Here is a 22,302-nt window from a genome sequence, read left to right on the forward strand (position 1 = left end):
CCCTGAACCCTAAAAATACCCCTTTACCCAAAAACCCCAAACTGACCCTGAACCCTAAAAATACCCCTTTACCCAAAAACTGAAAACTGACCCTGAACCCTAAAAATACCCTTTTACCCAAAAACTGAAAACTGACCCTGAACCCTAAAAATACCCCTTTACCCAAAAACTAAAAACTGACCCTGAACCCTAAAAATACCCCTTTACCCAAAAACTGAAAACTGACCCTGAACCCTAAAAATACCCCTTTACCCAAAAACTGAAAACTGACCCTGAACCCTAAAAATACCCCTTTACCCAAAAACTGAAAACTGACCCTGAACCCTAAAAATACCCCTTTACCCAAAAACTAAAAACTGACCCTGAACCCTAAAAATGCCCCTTTACCCAAAAACTGAAAACTGACCCTGAACCCTAAAAATACCCCTTTACCCAATAACTGAAAACTGACCCTGAACCCTAAAAATACCCCTTTACCCAAAAACTGACCCTGAACCCTAAAAATACCCCTTTACCCAAAAACTGAAAACTGACCCTGAACCCTAAAAATGCCCCTTTACCCGAAAACTGACCATGAACCCTAAAAATACCCCTTAAAAAACCCAAACATATAATATTTAAAATATAATTATATACTTACCAATATTTACGTTGTAATGGTATGCGTTGTAAAGGTACCTGCGTTGTAAAAACATGCGTTGTAATGGTTTTTGCGTTGTAAAAGTTTTGTTGTAATGGTAGTGCGTTGTAAAAGTTGCGTTGTAATGGTTGTTTCCCCTGGACGCTGATGCCAGGGCAGACGCTCAGGTTGGGCAGGCTTCGCTGCGGAATCTGTTCGCACAATAGTGGCGTAATTTCTTTGTTCTCCACCGCCGCTTGGTGTGGGGGATGGGCTTGCCATTCTATTCACTAGATTATGACTATACACAGAGATCCCCTACTACAGAAGGAGTAGTTTCTGTCCTGTAACTCCAGTTCTGTAGTAGGGGTATCTCTGTTATAGTCATAAGCGCCCGCCCTCCTCCCCGGTGGAGAGAGATATTCATGTACGGAATGCTACAGGTCTGGCGTGTTACGCCTTCAAAAAGAACTGAAAGTAACTGGGACCTGCAGGGCATTCTGGGATACTGTGAAGTTCTGGAAAGTTCTCTTAAAGGCACAGTATCCTGTTCTGAGCCACATAATGGCAGCCTATGGGGCCTGTCTGTCCAGGTCCTTCTCTCTATCATTCCTGAGGGATTTTGCTGTTGAAGCAAGGGAAATCTGTACAGGCTTTGCTGTTTTTGTGGATTTTATGGTGGAATTTCTAGTTGAAGTACTGGACAGTGTAGCCTTTTTTAGGCTGCATTATCTGTCTTTAAATTCTCTCGTAAGTGTCTGTGCATTTCTGCATTTTTCGACACTGTAAGAGATTATTTGTGATTGCTCCGGGGTCCACGCACATGGGCGGGACTATTCCCTAGATTATGACTATAACAGAGATACCCCTACTACAGAACTGGAGTTACAGGACAGAAACTACTCCTTCCTTAATATTTAATAAAAATCATCTGACTGCACCATTGAATTGGATTTTTAATAACTATTAAAAATGTATGATTATTTTTCCAGCTATTCTCATTCCCTAGATCTAGTATTAGGATTTTTAATCTAGACTCGGGTTTTCTACGTAGGCCAACTAGGCCTATCTGAGTAAAAAAAAATAGGTTTTCGGTGCAAGTCACTGTAAGGTCATGTTAACATTAAGTTTCTACATGTCCTCCCTTTTAATACTATGCATCTAGCCTTGTGGGTGACCAGACCTACATAGGGATGCCTTATTAATATTTAAAAGTGGAATTTTGACTTGTCAAAAGGGTTTATTTTGACAGATTGAATTGTACCGTTAAAACTGCCATAGTCTGGCTACACTGAAAGACCTGAAGTCTTGTTTCTAGCTGTCACTGTAGTGTTTGGCTTATTTGGTGCTCCAGCACACTAGTGACATTTAACTTGCCGGCCCTGAGTACATTTTGTACCATAATGTACGGAATTATGCATAAGTAAAAAATATACCAATTAGGAATATGCCAATTTGACCATTTTTAAAGGGGGGGGCAGGCAGAGACAATTACTACTGGACCTTGCAGACAAGGCAGATATCTTATAAATATGTATGTGCATAGTCTTATTTATAATTGCATTCCGAATTCCTTAAAATCGTAGATTGCTTTGCAATGTCTGAAGTACATGTTGTTTACTTCTATGTAGGAACAATACAATTGCCGCATCCAGCATCAAAACTGGCCTCGACTATTTCTTGTGCAAGAAGAAAAACCTGCTCACTGCAAGATAACTCTCAGTGACTGGTATTCTGTACTGGAGCTAGGATTTATTTCTAACTGAGGATCTTCGGACTGGCAGTTGCACCTTATTATTCCATTTAGTAAGGTGCTGCAAAAATGTGCAACTACAGCTGTGACTGCCAGACTGTATTCTTTTTGAAATGCTAGATCACAAAACAATCTGCATCCATTTCTTCTGTTCACGTGTTTGAGCAGCCTGATTAGAATATACAGGACCCCAGTCTTGAAGTGTTTTAGAATCTGTTGTGGGCGTTTGCACACACTACGACCACCAATCTACTCCTGTGCCTTCAAGCGCACATAGCACTTATATGTTATCATACTCCGCGAAATTAAGAAATGGATGACATTTCAATTCTCTGACATACCTTCTTGATAAATGCACAGTCTGTCTGACTAAACTGTAATATTTCCACTTGCTCTAAAAAGGGAGGCTGCATGATGCTATGAGAGGGGCCTTTCTGCATATTCAAAGAGATAGACGGCCTATCAAATTATGTACAAATAGTGAGATCTAAAACAGACAAATAGGCACCATCTAGGGGCATTTTATTATTTTTTCACTACCTGACCACTACATGTGGTCAGGTTTTCATCTTTCTTGTCAGGTGCTTTTTAGGTTGAGCCTGGGCAGCACATGTGCTGCTCTGCAGGGCATGCTGTATTCGGAGTATGGAGATGAAGCTCTGCCCACTCTCTGCCCATGTTTTTCATTGGCTTGTGTCATTGTCCTTGGTAAATGCTAGCTTCTGATTTGTTAATCGGCTTGGTAGTCCCTCCTTAGTACCGCCTTGTCTTTGTTTGTTACCTCCCATGGTGACACCCCCGTTACCTGTGTTGTTGCTCGGTAGGCTTTAATTATAGCCTCCGAGCACTATTTTATTTAATGCTATTCCCTGCCTGCCTGCTTGCTGGATACCTTGCTTTCGTAAGACTTTATTTTTTTTTCCATAGCACGGTACGCCACAGTGGCGGCAGCGCCTTTGGTTTATTTATGGCGCAGAATGCGGCTGCGTTTTTTCTTCTTCTATTTTTTTTAACTTCTCTTGGTAAAACCGCCCCATGCGGCACTTTCACGTTAATGGCGGCCACACCCCTTTCTTTAGACGAGCCTCGTCTGAGAAAAGGGGCATGGCCGCCATTAAAGTGACAGCTCTGTACGGGGCGCATTTGCAAACCACCATTTGAAATGTAATAGGTCTCGCATTTCCGAGAGTTTGGTAAATGCAAGACCTACTGCATTGCAAATGCCTGTTTTAACTGTAATGTAGTTTACTAGTATTGCTTTTTAAGGCATGGTTTGCTTGAGGTTTGTGTTTTACTGTCCAGATCTCAAATGATGCGTCTTGGTTGACAGGAACCCATAGTAGCTTGCGAGTACACTAATACATTGAATGCAACAGCTGAGTGAGGAAATAACTTCAAGCGCTGGCTAGGCAAGTGGTAATTTAAAAGAATAGTTCATGTCAGTTTTCGTCAGGCTATTGGTGATTGTTTTGCTTACTGGTATGTGCTTCTTTAATATAGCTTCAGAACGCAGTTTGTTTCTCAACATGACTGCTGCACGGACCTGTTCAGACTTTTTTTTTGGTGGCATATTTAAATTCTCGTATTGCTGTTTGAGTCAATGCCCCATATTAGAATCTGTTCTGACGGTTTCCTCCTTTTCAAGGAGAACTGGTGTAATTTTCAGCCTGGGGACCATGAAATCTGCAAAACGCAAATTTATTTTCAGTTGACTCATTTATTTGCGCCGGAACAGCCTGTGCGAACAATTGCCCTTCCTGCTGTGTATGGTGCCCAATCACTCATGTATACTCCATGGATGGTGTTGCGTATTAATCAAGTCGAAATGTAAGTACAAAGTACTCAATGATGCGGTGAATGTTTTGGGGTGGCAAACATTTTTGGGAAGACGAGTCCACGTCTCTGTGGCTTTCCTTTGCCCAGCTTCTCTAGTGAAAGCAGGTGTTAGTTATACATGCTCTTCTGCTGGAGTGCCCCACATTTACATATTTATAAAATGAAAGCTTCATTTTCACTGCCCCAGCAGCTGACAGCGGGTATTTGCACATTGCGGCTTAACGGCCAGAGTAGCCGACTTTGACGTTTATATAAAGTGCTCTGATACATTCGGGTCGAGTAAGCGCTACATAAAACTAGCACAATAAAAATAACTCATAAAAGTGAAGTGAACTGCCTCTTTTCTAGCGCAGCGAGAGTCATGCTGTACAACCGTGCTACAGGTAGGGCCTGCAGTTTTGTGGTACTGCAAAGCCAGGGGCACGTGACTGTAGTGCACCTTTTATCTGCTTACCTAATGCTCCGATTCCATGAAGCGCGAGCACCAGTAAGGTTAGTTGTAAAAGTGGGGTGTGTGTTGTTGGGAGGGCAGTAGAGAGAGGTCAAGTGCTCAGCTGCGCAACTGCTGTACGACATTAAAAAAAATTTGTCAAAGACAATGATTTTGTATAGACGAAACCTATTTGCTTTGCCAATGCTTTTTATTCCATAGTTAACTGCTGTGAACCTTCAAGACCACAGTTCTAATTTTAGGTTTCATTCATTAAGACATTACGTGCTTGTTGCAAATCACTTTATCTCCATGTGTCTTGCTGTTATTGTCTGCCAAACGCTGAGCAGCTAATTGGCCCGGTCTGTGGCTTATACACAAAATCTTGACATACTGAAAGTTGGACTGGCTGAGTAAAATAGTTTCAAAGTGCATGAATGAAATGTATTCCTAACTTATAGTAGTAGATTAGCTTTTATTTCAGTGAAAAACCATAAAAAGCATACAACTAACAATCATACTATACAGCATAATACAATTAATAGCATCTAAATACATTTTTAATTCATCATATATACATTAAAGACAATATAAAGAGAACTAGTAAGACAATTGATCATCTGTCTATTTGTCTATTAAAATTTCAAACCCTTTCTCTTGCGTACTAGGTTTACAGCAAAAGTATATCTACGAAGACTAAAAACTATAGGCTGAAACGTATGTTTTTAAGATTCTTAATGTTTCCAGATATTTTCTAGCCCTCATATTACAACAGATCGGTTTAATCTATTTTTTCCTTGCGGTAGCATAAGCTGGAGAGAAAAATAGCATATTAGAAACATGTTCTACAGTATTTGACATGCACAGTGTGTGATTTACCTCCCCTGCATCAGCAGGGCCACATATAACCATTTAGATGTATTTGATTTAATCTGAAGAATGTCGAATATGAAATTCATGTACAATGCTTTTGCTAGTTGTGGTTGCACTTCTTTCAGGTATGGTTCAAAGGCAGGGAACAGTTTGACACATAAAAACTGTGTTGTCAGCCTTCCTACTTTAGGGCTACAATAAACACTGTTTAGTATGCACTCCCAATATGAGTGTTTCAGGATCTTCTTTGAATGGATTGTTAACAAATTGGGAGCATCCCAGAAACAGTTTAAACCTAATTTATAAAACCGGTATGCACATGTCAAACACAAGGGAGTGTTGTTGATCAAGGCACAGTATTTCAGTTAAACCCTCTTTATAACATAGAAGTTCTTGCATGACCCATAAGCGTACCCAGAATAAGAAGGGTCTTGATGTTAAATTCTAATAATAATGTCTTGATATATTGAAATCATAGGGGTGCGTACTGGTAGGCGAAGTAACAGCCTTACACATTTGTGTTCTCCTGTTATAAATTTACCCAAACTGTCACCCAAGTTCTGCACCTTAAAGGGTTGCCGATTGTGCCCTATACTTGTAAGCTTCCAAAGCTACCAGCACTGCCTTGGTCTTACTAGCTTGTTGATTTTTCACGATAGTCATGGAATTTTGCAGTAATACAGAGTTACATTTGTTTATGTGCGGTTTCCAGAACTATTTAGTGTCAAGATCATTAAAATTGGCCACGTACCCAACATTTGATTTTGGACAGTGATGTTGTTCTTAAAAGACTTGTGCGGTTTTATGGCCATATATTTAGTCTTAGTTGAATTTAATTTCAAGACATTTTTCAGTTCAAAATGTGTTAAAACAATCTAATAACCTTTGCAATCCCTTTGGAATTGGGGATTGTTAAAATTGTATAATCTGCAAAGAGTAATGCTGGTATTGGCACCCCTCCTAACTTTGGGGAGTCATGTTTACAACCCCGAAGATGTTGCACAATATCATTAACATATAATGAAAAGAGGGTGAGTGCCAATACACATCATTGTCTTACTCCCCTTTTTATTGGGATTGCTCCCCTAAGTTCAACCCTAGACCCCCATCTAACTCTTGCATAATTGTCTTGACGTAGCCTTACTGTCTGTACCAAGAGATCTTCAGGTACTCCCTGAGTTTTTCAAGAATCCCGGAGAGAAGTTCTGGGAAGAAGGTCAAAAGCAGCCTTCAAAACAATAAATGCTTTATACAAATATAAATGTTCTCCCTTCAATTTGGTATACTTCCACGCTATGCACAGCAACCTGAAATCCTGATCAATTGTGCTTGTTCTTACTCTAAACCCCGCTTGGTACTGTGAAAGGATATTATTTTCATCCATCCAATTGTTAAGTTTGTTTAAGACCTGTTTGGCGAAGTCCTTTTGCAGGGTATCTATTAAACTAATAGGTCTTAAAATACGAACGATTTACGTTTCAGGTATTGGGGCTCCTGCTGCCACAGATTTACAGAATAAATTTACATAAGATAATCAGACTGCTTTGTCATGTCTTAGAAGATCCCCTGGTATCTTATCAGGGCCTGGGGCTTTACCTGGCTTGCCTGCTTCTGTTTCTACCCCGCGTCATCTAGAATAACATAAAGGGACATTTGATGCTGTCCAAGCAGAAGTCCTTACCTTTTTATGTATAGGTGGAGCATGTCAGCAAGTACTTCTGGGTAATTGAAAACCGATTGGATGTGTTGGGTTAGAGTACTGCATTTACAGTCAGTCGATTATATTGACTTTTTTTTTTTTAGCTTCGAAGGCTTATTCATAGCTTCAATGGCTTATTTATTCAATTACATTTTGAAATACAATAGTAAAAGCTTGGTCTGAACTATTTTTCTTGCTTTCTTCATTTCAGGGCATGCTACAAAAAGCTTCCCAACATCTCCTAGCAGAGTGACTGGGACCAGTAGAGCCAAGATGTCTCTTACCGGGACCAGTAAGTCTCCTAATTCCATCCAAAGCCTGACAATGAAACTGCTTAGCATGCCAGGCACGCGGACGCCTGTGGAGGTGCCAGCCATGTTGACCGAGGGAGAGTCTTTGACATCTGGTGCCGTTGCTGCTGTAGCAACTACTACCTCGTCAGGGCAGGAGCCCCAACCCAAGGTGCACAGGGCTCGGAAGACGATGGCGAGACCCAGCAGTGGTCAGGTATGTAGTGTTTGCAGTACCACATAGGACTTGGCCAACCTCATTGGTCATAGGCCAAGAATTAATTTCATCACAGTTTGTGGCTTCCTAGAGTGTATTTCCTCCCCTTCTGTAAATGCAGGCACTTCTGCCGTCTCAGGACAGATGACCTCACACTCAAACATACTTTTCTCCTAAGTCTTTCTGTGCTCCTGGTAATTTGGGCTACATTCTCCCCTCTGATGTGTGTGTGCCCCAACAGACAAGAACTGGTGTGTTTCTCCTTCCGCACCCCTGCTGTTTATATGGCTTTCCTGTACCGGTGACTACATATGGGCCGTTTTCCCCACCTAACTTTGCTCTCTGAAACTTGAGAACTGGTTTTCCTGTGCCTCCCTTACACGTGAATGAGGTATGTATTAGTGTTATGAACCCAGCCGAGGAGCAATGTTTACTTTTGCTATGCTCTCCAAAAAATGTGGTTGGTATGTTTTTCTCCTTGGAGTTGTTCGCTCCCCTCCAGGCTAGAACTGGTGATTTATTCTCGATTTGTGTGGTCCTCTATATATGAGACTTTACGGCTTTACTGTGTTCCCATGCTATAGATCTTTACCGGAGTATTGTAATTTCCATGTGGTCTCCTCCCCAGTAGTTGAGGGCTGATGCATGTGTTTTTCCTCCCCTTCCAGCATTGTGCTCTTTACTACTGACTGGGACTCAAGTAATGTTTCGATGTTGAATATGTTAAATATATGATGTGAAATAGCCATCCTGCGTGGTAACCTGCATTTAATAACCTTGGAGGAAACGTGTTCCCATTCAGAAATAGCTAAGAATGCCACCCTGTTAGGAATAAGTGGAACCACTTGATAACATATGGGGTAGCCCAAAGCTCCAAATAGTATTGAGAGCAACCCGGACAGAAGTAAATGGGAACTGTTTCAACTTAGTCCACTTGATTAAATTTACAAGCTCCTTCAAGATGTCTAGGCGCTTTAGTTTGTTGACACCCTTTCCCCTCGTCTCGCAGTAAAACTTACCGTAGTATAAGGAAATGCCATTGGTCCTCTAAAACCAAGACAGCTTACCAGTTGCTTTTCCGTTATGGTACGTGCCAAACATTATGCTGTCAACTGATCCACAAGCCCAAGAGATCTGAATTTGGTTTCTTAACAAGTCATTAGAGCCTACGTGTATGTGGGTCCTAGGTGATATAATGGTCAAGGTAGCCACACTGCAACAACTTTCTTTTAAAATGTTATTCCCAGTATGTGGATTTTGTAGGGATATTAATAGGGTGATATTCGGTCTGTTAGAAATTAATCTTAAAAGCTGGGCTATGATGGTTTCTTGGCTTTAATAAGGCTAGTCTTTACTTCCTTGTCTCTTTAAAAGTCTGCTGTTTTCTTGTTTAGACCCAATGGCACACAGAATGTCGGCATTTGTAATCTGTAACCTGGATATTGATTTCTAAAAATTCAATCCCAGCTTTATTTAAAAATGCCTTTTTCTTGATTATTTTGTGTCTGATGCTCAGTTCACATATTACATTAATGTGTGCTTTGCTGCCTGCATAGCAGTTCCAGCACACAATTATTTGCTTAATGAGCATTTTATTTTTGTCTGCAGCTTGTTTATTTTGGACTGTTTGTAGTTTGTGTTAGCGATGTTTACATTGACACTAGCCTCATCATCAAATGAGAGATTGAAAAGCCCTTTATTTTTGGATCTGATAGATTCCTTATTTTCTGTAAATAGAGTGTGTCTCGATTTTGGGAAATAAGAGTTCTTACTGTGGTGTGCCTCTGTGTAGGTGATAGAGTAACGAGTAGAAGACACTTGAATAGGCATCCTACCCCGAACACTAGCCCTTTTTGGGAAAATCATCTGCAGCATCAGTGGAAGCACACACCCAGCATTTATTGGCTGAAATTCTCACCCGCTGTCCTGCATCAGTCTAGCAGGCGGTGCTGCGACTCTGCTACCCATTGCTGAGGCCTCACCTTACAGGCTGGTCTGCCCATGTAAGGTTGATTGTCCATATCTGCTGGTGCCCTGGTTTTTAGGTTGCGATTTGATGTCTCTGATTCTCTGTGGTGGATTGAAGACAGTGCCTGACTCTGCCAGAATTTCCTCCAGTAGCAAGTTCTACAGCAGGCTGCGCTAGGAAGAGGTGCTTTCATGCAGTCATTTGTTTTGCTTGGGTGTAGGTTGATCCTACTCACTGAATGCCTTTTTTAATGACTATACCACAATAGCAGTCAATCTGAGGATAGAAAAAAACATATGCAGAGAGCTGAAGAATCAAAATAGTCCTAATGTGCCCTTTCCTCTTGGTAAACTAGAATATGTCTGTGCTTCAGAGGATTAGAAAGACCACCTCAAAATCTGATGCTAACCTTGCTAAATGTAATTAAACTCTTCACAAACCTGATTTAAAGGTCGAACCGGTCGAGGGAGAGATCAGTAAATTTGAGATTTGTTAAGCACACTGAGATTGAAGGTCAGAAGCTCTTGTTCCAGACCCTGCTGGAACAGAACTGTCTCTTGGAAAACAAAGTAGGGTTATAGACTATTTTAGACGAGGAAACAGTACAAACGTGGGTCTATGGTTAGACACTGTCCTCGGGCTAAGACAGCTTTCGGAGATCTTGAATTCCAGCGTAATTACTGGTACATTGATACAGGTGTTTCAAATTTAAGTCTGATTTGTGAGGTGGGTGCTATGGAAACAAGGATGGTTAGTCTAGAAAATGATTGAAGAATTGTGATACTTAGTTAAAGGAAGTTCTGAATGTGTGATCAGCGACTAGCTATCAAGAGGCATAAGTACACGTTTGAGTTTTGCTGCAAGGGTGCTGCTTTTCTCTTTGGAGCCACCATGGACACACTGGGCTACTGGGGACTTAAGGTCTGCCACACATTTATTTATTTATGAAGTTTTATATAGCGCTACCTTAAGACCCAGAAGGGTATCAGAGCGCTTCACATTTGATGTAGGCAGAATACCAAAGTGGGGCAAGCATAATCGTTACAAATAGGTACAAGACGAGAGCATGACAACAGCATGATTGAGAGCATTTAAAAAACAAGATCGGACGGTTCCAATAATAGAGAGGAGTAGGCAATGTACACGGTACCAGTAAGATCACAGCCTGCCAACACTATTAATCACCGGATTACACAAATGTAAAAGAACAGGTAATGGGAGAGAAACATTCCATAAATAACATACAAAGTTGTGCAGTGGCCTGTTCACACTGTTAATCCCAGGAGTATAACTGTGTAATGGACAGTCTTCGCAACGGAGAAGAGAGCAATATTGAAGTACTTGAACCAGGACTTTAGGGCAGGAACTTCAGCATTGGGATTTTTTTCACTTCTTTTTTGAAGGAAGCGGTCAATGGTATTTGGCGGACTTCTGGAGGACGGCCACCCCCTGATAATTCTAATTTAAGAGCCAGATAGTCTGGGGTCTTGAAGTGTAGTGCTTTGTGAGTCAAGCAAGCGATCTTTAGTTGTATTCTAGCTTCATAAAGTAGCCAGTTTACAGATTTTAAGGCTGGGGATATGTGATCATTTCTTTTTGTACCAGTAATCAATCTGGCTGCAGCATTAATGGAAGCTGAAAGTAGAACCAAGCTTTGTTTGGAGAGACTGCAAAGCGTGGAACTAGCGTAGTCTAGCCTTGGGAATATTAAAGCTTGAACTGCCCATTTAAAGTCTTTCTGTGGGAGGAATGGTTTGAGTTTCCTTAGTAGCCTCATCTGGTGTTTAGCACCCTTGGTTGCATTGCTGAAATGTTTCTGCATGTTAGGTGCCTGTCCAGGGTGATTCCGAGAGATTTAGCAGACTTGATAATGCGGAGGGAGCAGTTGAAGGCTGAAAGATGATGTATCCAAAGGTCAATCTTGGGGATATGGTTAGGGGGATGAATGAGAAGGAATTCAGTTTTGGAGGTGTTGAGCATGAGGTAGTTTTCAGTGAGCCAGTTTTGGGTGTTCATCAAGATGGAGTTGAGTGAAATGAAGTCTTCTGGGGTGGAGACTTTCAAATAAAGTTGAGTGTCGTCTGCGTACATGTGATAGAGAATGTTCGCTGAATTAGGGGCATTAGCTAAAGTTTCCAGAAATAGATTGAAGAGTATGGGTGAAAGGGCAGACCTTTGTGGAACCCCCATCAAGACTGTAGACGGCTGAGATAGGGATTGATTTACTTTGACTCTTTGAGAGCTGTTATGGTGAAACGCTTGTTCTTTTTAGTAGAGAGACATGTGTGTGGAAGAACTCAGGTGTTAGGCTTACATCTATAACTTTGGCTGCTTAGTTTAATTCAGCAGTCGTCACCATTTGTTACGTAAAATCGCACATTAAAACTGGATTATGCCATCCTGGTGGTAAATAAAGGTGTGTTCTGGTTAATGTAATAGAGGAGATAGATGGCTTGTGGCATGTGAACTGTTGTGGGTTGTACGGCAGTCTAAAAAATCAAATGTGTTTTTACTTCGAAGGCTGCAATGATTTGGAAAGTATTGGCAGTGCAAACACAGACTGCTAGTGATGCATGAAATAAGCTGCGGGTGATTATTAGATTCTGGTGGCTGTTTAAAACATGGTAGCTTGATAATGATTTCAGAACTAATCAAATGCTAGCAAGGACTCTATAGAGAAAACGGGACTAGGGCAGACTGTTGGGTGGGGACCTACCAGTGCCGATCTCCTGTCAGTGTAATCTTTCTGTGATGGAGTTAGGTTTAGCTCTGGAACACGTTATCTGCCTGCCCAGGGTTTTGGTGGATTCTGTGTTTGTCCAGTAAAGGAGGAGAGTACCTACTTTAACTATTTGTTACCGTTCTTGTAGTCTGCAAGACTTGCTGCCATACTGTGTCTTCATAACGTTAATTTTACTGGTTGCCAGAATAAACATCTGATTAAGAAGGACAGCATCTGGTAGCGAGAGGTTGCATTTCCCATCTCCTCTCCCTTTCCAATCCTGGGTCTCCATTTGACAAGTATGAGATTGTGCAAACTTTGTGCTTTAAATTAACATATTGGGTTTAATATTTCTATTGAATGAAAGTATAAACTGGTGCTGAAATTTGTGTCCTGCTGTCGTGGAGCCATCTGGCATCACAATATTTCCTCCATTTCTTTTTTTAGCAGTGTCCTGGGTCTCTTCTCTGGGGCGAGCCAGTGGTTTTGGGCAAGTAGAGGAGGCTCTAATTTCTTCTCCTTCAGCAGGTGGGGTTCATCGAGAGGAGAGAGCCTGATGCTGAGCCGGACAGGCTGGTTGCCAGTGATCGGTCACTCCTGGATAAAGAGTTCGAAGTGACAGCAGGTACGCTGGTTGAAATAGGGAAGTGGCAATCAAGCTGCTATATTACTATGGTGGTTAAACCTTACAGAGTCTTTGAAAGGGATTTTATGGGCTCCTGTAAGTCCCTCTAGCTTCTAGTTGTATTCCTGGAGTTACTGACGTTTTATTTCTATGTTTTTTGGTTTGATTGTTCTCGCTTGATTTTCATGTCTGTCATGGTCCTATATCTTTTGGTTTTACTCCTAGTTCTCCTTCTTCCTTTTCCCACGCCCATCATTTTATTGGCCCCATTCCTGATATTCATTTCTCTCTGCGCTTTCTTTTTCCTGCACTTTCTTTTTCCTGCACTATTTCTTATCTTATTTTCTTATAAATAAGCTACAGTTGCAGAAAACAATTGAATAAAAAGACATTCTTCTACGCTCCATCAATAAGACTCCTCACTGATACCATTTAATTTATTTGTGTACATATTTGCTTATAGCACATGGTACAACTCCACTGTAGAAAACTGTAAAATGGAAATCGTGAAGAATCATGACATTATTTCCATAGGAGTAATTTAGTAAGATTGTTAAATAAAGAAAATTATGCTCTCAATAGTTTTTGATGTAAGGTTTGTGTTACTAATACGTTCAATGAAGACTATATTGGAAGACAAATGACCTTGCTGAAATGTACAGTGCACTCTGCAGTCCTTACAGGCCTGCCTCTCTCTCACCAATATATTGATGAGGGACAAGCTGGACGAAGTAGAGAGGTATAAAAAAGAGGTGGCGAGGAGTTAGGATTGTAGTAGTTGTAAAGGGGTATTCCTGCCAGGCTGATGTTTCCCAGTCTTATATGGGGCTGGGTAGGTATACGGTTTCTTGCTGTAAATTATTGGCAGGATAGCTTAATAAATAAATACTATGTGGCTGCTTCATGTAGGGGCCTGGGTGAGATGTGGTTAAAGCTGGATGACAAGGTACCGGTTGCTACGCAAAGTACTTTGTATACCTTGCGCTTCACAACTTTCTTTAAAAATCACTGTTTAAATCAGGGCTGGTCTTGATTAATTCACACTGATGCAGTCTTCTGTCTGTCCTATTTTGCCCTAAAAGTAAGTTATTTTAGTCCTAATTTCTTCTAAATGTAACCAGCATGGTAGGATTGTGTTATTGGGTATAGAACTTTGTAAAGAGATGCATTAAAAAACAGAGAGCCAAATCATCAGCAACTCTCCTGACCTCTTGATACCTGATTGGTGGCCTGTCGGGCAGGTTTATTTTCCCTCGACCAGATTTACTGTTAAAATGTGTATTTTGTATTCAATTCCCAGCTTTTTTTCTCGGTGTAGGTAAGAAAGGTTTTTTTCTGTTTCTTTAACTTGAGAATAAGCAGAATCATCTTTACTCTCCTCCATTACCACTGTCAAAAACAGTGGTAGTAGCTGCTTTCTATCTGTTGCATTGCCGTCCATTTGTCTGCACAGCCAGGCTTCTTCTCAGTATTCCTCATCTGCATATCTCTGACAGCCTGTGTAAGCTTCTCTAGCTGCCCGTTGAAAAGCAGTGCCTGCTCATGCTCCTCAGTGTCCTTCAGGGCCCGGTCTTTATGCAATCAGAACCCGTTCCTTATGTACCTCCCCGTAACCTTTATACTTCTAGGTGCTGCCTTCTATTCGCTAAAAGGCAGACATGGTCGCTGTTTTTCTTACTTAGCAACTAAATAGTGGAATCTGCTTCCATCATGTCTCTCTGTCACTAACCTTTATTTGTAGAAAAAAGGGTTACCCTGTGTAAGTTTCCTAAATCAGGGTGAAAACATTATTTGTAAATAAACATTTAGGAAACGAGTAAAATGTGGATCTATACTGAACAATAACCATATGTGACCAGCAAACACTTACTATTAAACCATATATATATATATATATTATTTTATAAAATTTTGATGTAAAAAGACACGTATTGAAGATCCTACTAAACCTTTTTTGTCTAGTGCTAGATCAGACATGCTAAAAAGATTATACTTGTTTTAAAACATGTCACAGTGAGAGGTTAAGAATTGAAGAATGCCCCCATATCACAATGGGACTGATGGTTACTAAAGAAAGAAAGGAAGTTGATTTAATGTGAAAAAGAAAAAAAGAGAATAGATCCGATAACCAATGTGAAAAATCACCAAGACTGAATAAGAAGCAATAAGGTTCAGAGAATTTTATCATATATTTAAGATAGCCAATGAGTGTGATGAAACCTTACACATATAAGAAGGTGATATTTTCTGTCCCAAGTAAACTGTGTAGAGCGGGGTACTTTAACCCCTTCCGCGCTGATGACGAGCTCAGCTCGTCATGAGGCTTACCTGCCGTGCGCTCATGACGAGCTGAGCTCATCATGTAACGCGGTATTTACAAAACCGCCGCGCACAGCGGGAAAAGCCGCCGCAGCGATGCGGTTAATGAAATTACATTACCTCATTCAATATGTAAAAACAGAGAAAAAAAGAAAGGAAAGCTCCTTAACATGGAAGCTTGGAGTATCGACCGGTAGTGCATGTAGGTATATCTTGGACTTCTAGAAATAAAAATGAGAGCATCATAAATATCATTTTTACCACAGTACCAAATGATGTCCAACGGGAAGAGAGTTGGATGCTGGAAATCAATTAAACGTCTCTACTGGAGGGATACTTATCATTAATATGAATATCTAGATTAGTTGGTACTAATGATGTTGTACATGCAATGCATGTGGTCTAAATGTAGGTTCAAAAAATCGAATTGTCTCACTTGAGAAAGTGCGGTGAGATCCTAAAATTATTTTGTATGCGCACCAAAGTCGTGGAGTAGGAAATCTAACAAGAGAATAGGTTAGAATATTAAGCAGTCCGGGTCTTACCTTAAATGTTTTGATGAAGAGTCTCTTAGAGAAATGTGTAAAGACTTTGTCACTGCAGTGGACGGATACTCCTAGATGGTAGCATAGGTAATTGGGTAATGTAAAAAGACATATGACTAAATGGACCCATTAAAATGTACATTTAATGTGAATCTTCAAATAAACAACGATGCCCATGAAATTTCTTGAATTTGTCACTCAAGTAGCTGAAGGGCATGTAAACAGACAAGTCCTGAAGACAAAATGCAAAGGATACAGTGTAGCAATAAGATTGCTGAAGTATTACTAGAGACTGTATAATAAGAATCCAAAAAGTCTCCATATTGTTGATATTTTCAGAGATAAATGGACTATCTATTACCTCTGATAATTGCCCGGGGGCATGGCGTTACTGGCTTGTAATATTTAGTTTTGAGGTACTTGGCCCCTGGTGTGGTTAAATGTTGCCCAGGTGACTCGAGGCATGTACCTGTAGTAAAAATAATGGTAAGACCGCAAATAAGTATTTTATTTACACTACCGTAACATCTGAAGGGCCATGGTCCTTATGGGAAAAAGGTAAAGAGTGATATATCTAAGAATCGGCGACGACGCTGTCCCCAATATTAATGCTGGGTGATCAGGCAATACTGTATGGTTCACTAGGAAAACAAAATACATACACTATATTAACCACAATAGCTGAAAACGAAAATGTTTCGATCATATAATGTTCCTATGATGGACATACCATGCGAGGTTCTCGAGTCCTCTTCGAATGATCGGACAGCGCCGCCTCCGTGCGTGAACCCCTGGAGCATCCAATGTATTGGTGCCACGTCTGATGCGAAAAAGTAAAGTTACTAAGCCAACACCAGTTACCTTGTCGGTTTTAAGTCCGCTTGCGACATCTGTGTTTCTAACTGCTACCTGGTGAAGCGGAAGGGACATTACATTACATTAACGATAGGTAGGACAAAAGCAGGCATCCAAGCGTGGGGTCGATAACAGCTGCCCTATTGGATGAGTGTATTACATAGAAGTAAGCTCACAATAATGAGGATGGAGTCATATGTCTAAACATAGAAATGTCTTATTAGAAAATCACCACAAAAAGAAGAAAAGTGGTTCTGATACCACCCTATAGTTATCTATACATTTTTTGTGTGCCCAGTGGAGTGTTTGTTATCATTCACGAGTGCAGCTCCAACATGTGGAGGATAAAATGCTACGATGTTTGAACAAAAATCTAAGCATTGCTGAGCCGATTGCACATAGTACAATATTGTGTCTTGTGGGCAAAGCGGTGAAAGCGATAGATGTTGAACGCTGTTGGGGTCTGAATATTGTTAATAGATCAAGTTCAGATCAAAAAGGTTTTAAAAGATTTCTGAGATGCTGGACATTAAAGGGGGGGGGCGGAGAATTAGCTGTTGTTGTATATAATCATCTGATCCCAGGGGATTTCATTGTTTAGCCCATTTTTATATGTGTACAAAGTGTAAATCCACGAAAACTCCCTTCTTTTAAGTATTTCAGTACTCTGGTTACCTGAATTAATGCGTATCTTTTCAAGAATGTACCATTGTATATCTTGTGCTGTATGCTTGGCCTCCATATAGTGCTTAACTAGTGGGGCCGCTGGTTTTTTGATTCTAATGGCTGACCGATGTTCAGTCAGATGAGTGGTCATGGTGTGTGAAGTCTCGCCAACATACCCCAGATGGTACGGGCATACGATGAGGTATATGCTGTTGGTTGTTTTGCAGTTGGTTAACATTGTTGATACGACATTGATGTTATTTATGGTGTAGCTGGGGCCTCTACGGCACATTGGCAAGCAACACAGGACATGCACTTAAAATTCCCTATTGGGGATTTATTGCCTAGTAAGGATGTTTGGATGGGATGTTTTTCGGGAGTGGAATCCGTGAGTGTTCTATTAAATCTTTAAGATTTTTATTTTTCTTGTGGGCAAAGAGTTATGTTATGTTATGTTAAGGGGAGCTTTTAGAGCGCTCTGTCACCGTGGGTTTCCTGGCGCTGGTCTGACACTGAGAAAAGGAAAGGGAGTTAACCAGAATGTGGGAAAAGGAAAGTTTTTAGAGATTTACGGAATTGGGTAAGCGAGTCAGAAAATTTGAGTGGGGAAGGAAGAGAGTTCCAGAATGTGGGGGCAAGGAGAGCAAATCTCCGTCCACCCATTCTGCAGAGTTTAAAAGAAGGAACGACCAGAGGGCGAAGGGTAGAGGATCTAAGATTACGTGAGGGGCAATAAGGACTGATGAGGGATTTCAAGAAAGCAGGACAGGTGCCGGTAAGAGATTTGAAGGTGAGGCAACCGATCTTAAAGGCTGCCCTCGAAGAAATAGGAAGCCAGTGAAGTTTAGTGAGAAAAGGTTTGGCAGATTGCCATTTCGGGATCCCGCAGGCCAGTCTCGCCGCTTGGTTCTGGACGATCTGAAGTCTAGAGATGAGAGTCTTGGGCAGACCGTAGTAGAGTGAATTCGAGAAATCCAAGCGGGAGAGGACAAGGGCCATGATGACTACAATCAGGGCTTCGGGCGTCGGGAGGTAAGCCACCTTTCTAATCCTGCGCAGTTGGTACATGCAGGAGGAGACCACCGACCCGATTTGGGGTTTAAGAGATAGCTCGGAGTCAATGATGACCCCGAGACTCTTTACTGAGGCCACAGGGGTGGGAGGAGGGCCGAGGTCTCCCGGCCAGAAGTGCGGGCCCCAGTGGGTAGAGCTCTTACCGGGAAGAAGGAGCTCCGTCTTCCCGGGGTTTAATTTAAGCTGGTTCTGACTCATCCACTGGAGGATGTGAGTCATAACCGCCTGGAAGTTAGAAATAGCAGAAGAAGAGTCAAGAGGAAAGATGAGTTGCAGGTCGTCGGCGTAATTAAATACGGTGACGTCCCACTGCCTCAAGGAAAAGAGAAGAGGTTGAAGATACAAATTAAAAAGAAGGGGAGATAAAGAAGAGCCCTGAGGGACCCCGCAAAGTGAGCGCTCCCTAGGTGCCCTGAAAGTACCCAGGCTAAGAGTCTGAGACCTCCCAGTCAGGAAGGATTTGACCCAGGTCAGCGCCAGGCCCTGGATGCCGGTCTGCTCGACACGGTGGAGAAGGATGTTGTGATCCACCGTGTCGAAGGCGGCCGACAGATCTAAAAGAACCAGGGCCTGAGAAGTGCCCCTGTCGACGCCAGCTCGAAAAGCGTCCAGTACGGCCAGGATTACTACCTCCGTAGAGTGGCCGGGTCTGAAACCGGCCTGGTTGGCTTCGAGGAAGTTGGAGCTCTCGATGAGCTGAGAGAGACAGGCGGTGACGTGGGCTTCCAGAATTTTGGCGAAGTAGGGCAGAAGGGAGATAGGCCGATAATTCGCCAAAGCCGCAGGGTCCGCTCCAGGTTTCTTCAGTAAAGGCACTAGGACGGCTGCCTTGAAGGAGTTGGGTATGGAGCCAGAGGAAAGAGAAGAATTCAGCAGAGGAAGAATATTATCGGGAAGCTGGAGACACATGTCCCGTAATATGGAGGGTGGACAGCAATCGTCCGGAGAGCCGGATTTGACCCGGGCGGCCAATATGGCCAGAGATTTAGAATCTAGAGGAGGGAAATGTGTGAGGACAAGGGCATTAGGAGGGGGGCAGACAGAGTCAGCGCCAGGAGAGGTGGCCGGAATAGTGTCCTTGATCATAACAATTTTCTCCAGAAAAAACTAACTAAGGGCATTGCAAGACTCCTGTGTCGGGGCCTGGATAGGAAGCGTCCTGGGGTCGGAAGAAAATTCTTCAAGCACTCTGAAAATCTCCTTAGATTTGCAGGGGGCAGATAGGATCTTGTTAGAAGCATAGGCTGTTTTGGCCATCGCAATGGCTTTTTTGTATTTGTTACGAGCAGTCACATAGATGTCTCTGCTCGTGGAGCAATACGTTCTTAAGCAATAAGAGTGGTTTTGCTAACGAATTTTCGTGTTCTCTGGTTGCATTGAGAATATGCCAGTTGCTATTTATGATATAACTCATTTTATCGTTCACAATTGAATGACATGTGAAAACACTAATCTCGAATTGGGTGTTTTAGTCTGAGGTGTTAGAAGATGTTGTCTGTGGTAGAAACAAGCCAGTTTGTACGAATCATGCACAAGACGTTTTGGATAACCTCGGGTCATGATTTTGGCTTTCATTTCCATAGCTCTCCGGTCGAAGTACTGTAGAGTGGTACAGTTCCTGCGTAAACACTGGAACTGGCCAAATGGGATGCTAGTTCTCTGGGACGCCGGATGGTAGCTTTGAAAGTGCAATAGAGTATTGCAGGAAGTTGGCTTTGTATATAGGACTACTTCTAGATGGTCTTCATTATTTTGTATAGGAATGTCTAGAAACTCCACCTTGATGTTACTGGAGTTTGCATTGAATCTGATTTTACTATCACATAAGTTGATCCAGGACAGAAAATCTGAGAGTGCATCAGGGTCGCCTATCCAGATGAAGAAAACATCGTCTATAAATCTAGGCCATAGATTAATCGAATCACTGAACGGGGCAACTTCATTGTCAATATATTTGAATTCAAAGAGGATCATGTAGATGTTGGCTACTGTGGGGGCACAAGATGCCCCCATACTGACCCCCTTTGTTTGTATAAGGACCCATTGAATTCAAAGGTATTTTCCTGAAGTACCAAGGTGAGGCACTCAATAATGAATGTTCTGGGACACATGCTATCAAAGACGTCCATAAACCATTTGACAGGTTTGATGGCCCCCTCTTGGGATATATTGCTGTCCATGGTAACCATGGTGTGGACTGAAGCATTAAAATGGAGATGTTCTACTTTGTTTGATATCCCTCGTATCTTTCATATGGGAGGGTATTTTAGAAACATGGGGTCTCAAAGGATGTCCATGTATTTGGAGAGGGGCTCTGTGACCAAGCCAATGGTGGTAACAATGGGCCTATAGGGAGGATCTGTACTGTTTTTATGTATTTTGGGGACACCGTAGATGACAGCCATTTTTGGTTTGTCTACTTTCAGGTACTCCCATTCTTTTTCGCAGATGAAATTCTGTCTCAGAGCTCCCATGGTGATGTTAAGCACTAGTTTTTGACTCTTTTGGTGGGATCAATGGTTGTTGGAGTGTAGTGCTGTCGATTATGGAGCATGTCTTCCATTTTGTGGATGTATTGTTGGGTGTCAATGAGGACTATGCCTCCACCCTTATCACAACTTTTTACTATCCAGCTCCTTGAGAGCGCAATTCTCCTCCCTAATGATGTTATAGTTGGGGGCTGGAATATATTTCATTGCTGCGATTGTTGTACACCACATGTTCAAAAGTTGCAATTTCCGGGGCAACTTGTTCTAAAGATGGTAAAAGGGTGGACGTAGGTGCTAACGCCGATGTATTTGGGCTATGTGGTGTGTTTGTGTCCTCACCTTCAAAGAAGGAATGGAGTCTAATTTTACAAAAGAATGTCATAAGATCGCGAAGGATTTCAAATGTATTCACTTTGGTGTGCGGTACATAAGACAAGCCTTTGGTTAGAAGGGATTCGGTGGAGGAATCCAATGTGTGTCCACTCAAATTGAAAATGGGAATGTCATTTAGTTGCACCAATATTGGCCGTGTCTCGTCACTAAATATTGATTCTCGTCCTGGTGTGTATATTGATTCACACCTTGTTGATAGTCACTTTGAGGTGCTGGGTATTGCTGGTTCTGAGCTAGTTGATATTGCTGGTTCTGAAGGGGTGGGTACTGTTGGTTCTGACTGACAATTGATTGCCTCTGTCATCAACCTAACCACTTAATATCCTTAAACTATGCAAAAGTCAACTAATTTTCTTCTCTGGGTATCTTCTGTTAGATTTTCTCAGTGTTAGGACACTCCTTGCGGTAATGGTGTGTTCTGCAGGATTTCATTCATAATCCTCCTCATCATACACCAATGTCATGATAGGCCTATGTCCTCTGCTGCACCCCCTCCTTGATGCAACACCCTAAATCTCACTCTCATGCACCGCTATTTTTATTGTCATAATATCAATAGTCAGGAATTGTCTGCAGTCTGGAATAGGTTTTCATACCTAAGCGACAGGTATCTATATCCTTCTAATTGGCAGCTGTACTGGATATTCTTTGCACTATTGTCTCGGAACTCCATGTCTGTGCCTGCTCTAGAAAAACCCATTGGGGCGCTGTGAAGTGTTTAGGTTAGCATTTTGGGTGACTCTGCGCTCTCCATGCTCTATTGCTAGAAGAGATTAATTAGTTGTGCTTAGGGAACTTTATTTTATTTTCAAACCCGGGATTTCCAATAAGGAGGTTCTGTCATCATGTGAATGCAGTAGTTGAGTAGCATTGCACAGTTAATGAAAGGTTGCTTCCAGAGATGCATGCTGTTTCACATTGTTTTTCC

General features: G+C 41.8%; 1 protein-coding gene across 7 annotated transcripts in view; it reads left to right on the forward strand.

Annotated features, from left to right (window-relative positions):
- Positions 1-22,302, forward strand: part of EHMT2 (euchromatic histone lysine methyltransferase 2) — a 338,110-nt gene that overhangs the window by 99,754 nt on the left and 216,054 nt on the right. For 4 of the 7 annotated variants that reach the window (XM_078645919.1, XM_078645921.1, XM_078645924.1 and 1 more), the window contains 2 exons: positions 7,422-7,717; positions 12,937-13,033. In XM_078645919.1, coding sequence (XP_078502045.1) covers positions 7,422-7,717; positions 12,937-13,033 — 393 coding nt within the window. Of the gene's footprint in view, positions 1-7,421; positions 7,718-12,933; positions 13,034-22,302 lie in introns of all 7 variants that reach the window. The other 3 variants (XM_078645918.1, XM_078645920.1, XM_078645922.1) reach the window with 1 other exon arrangement.

This window comes from Lissotriton helveticus, chromosome 5_1, assembly GCF_964261635.1.
Source record: "Lissotriton helveticus chromosome 5_1, aLisHel1.1, whole genome shotgun sequence".
Lineage (NCBI taxonomy): Eukaryota > Metazoa > Chordata > Amphibia > Caudata > Salamandridae > Lissotriton > Lissotriton helveticus.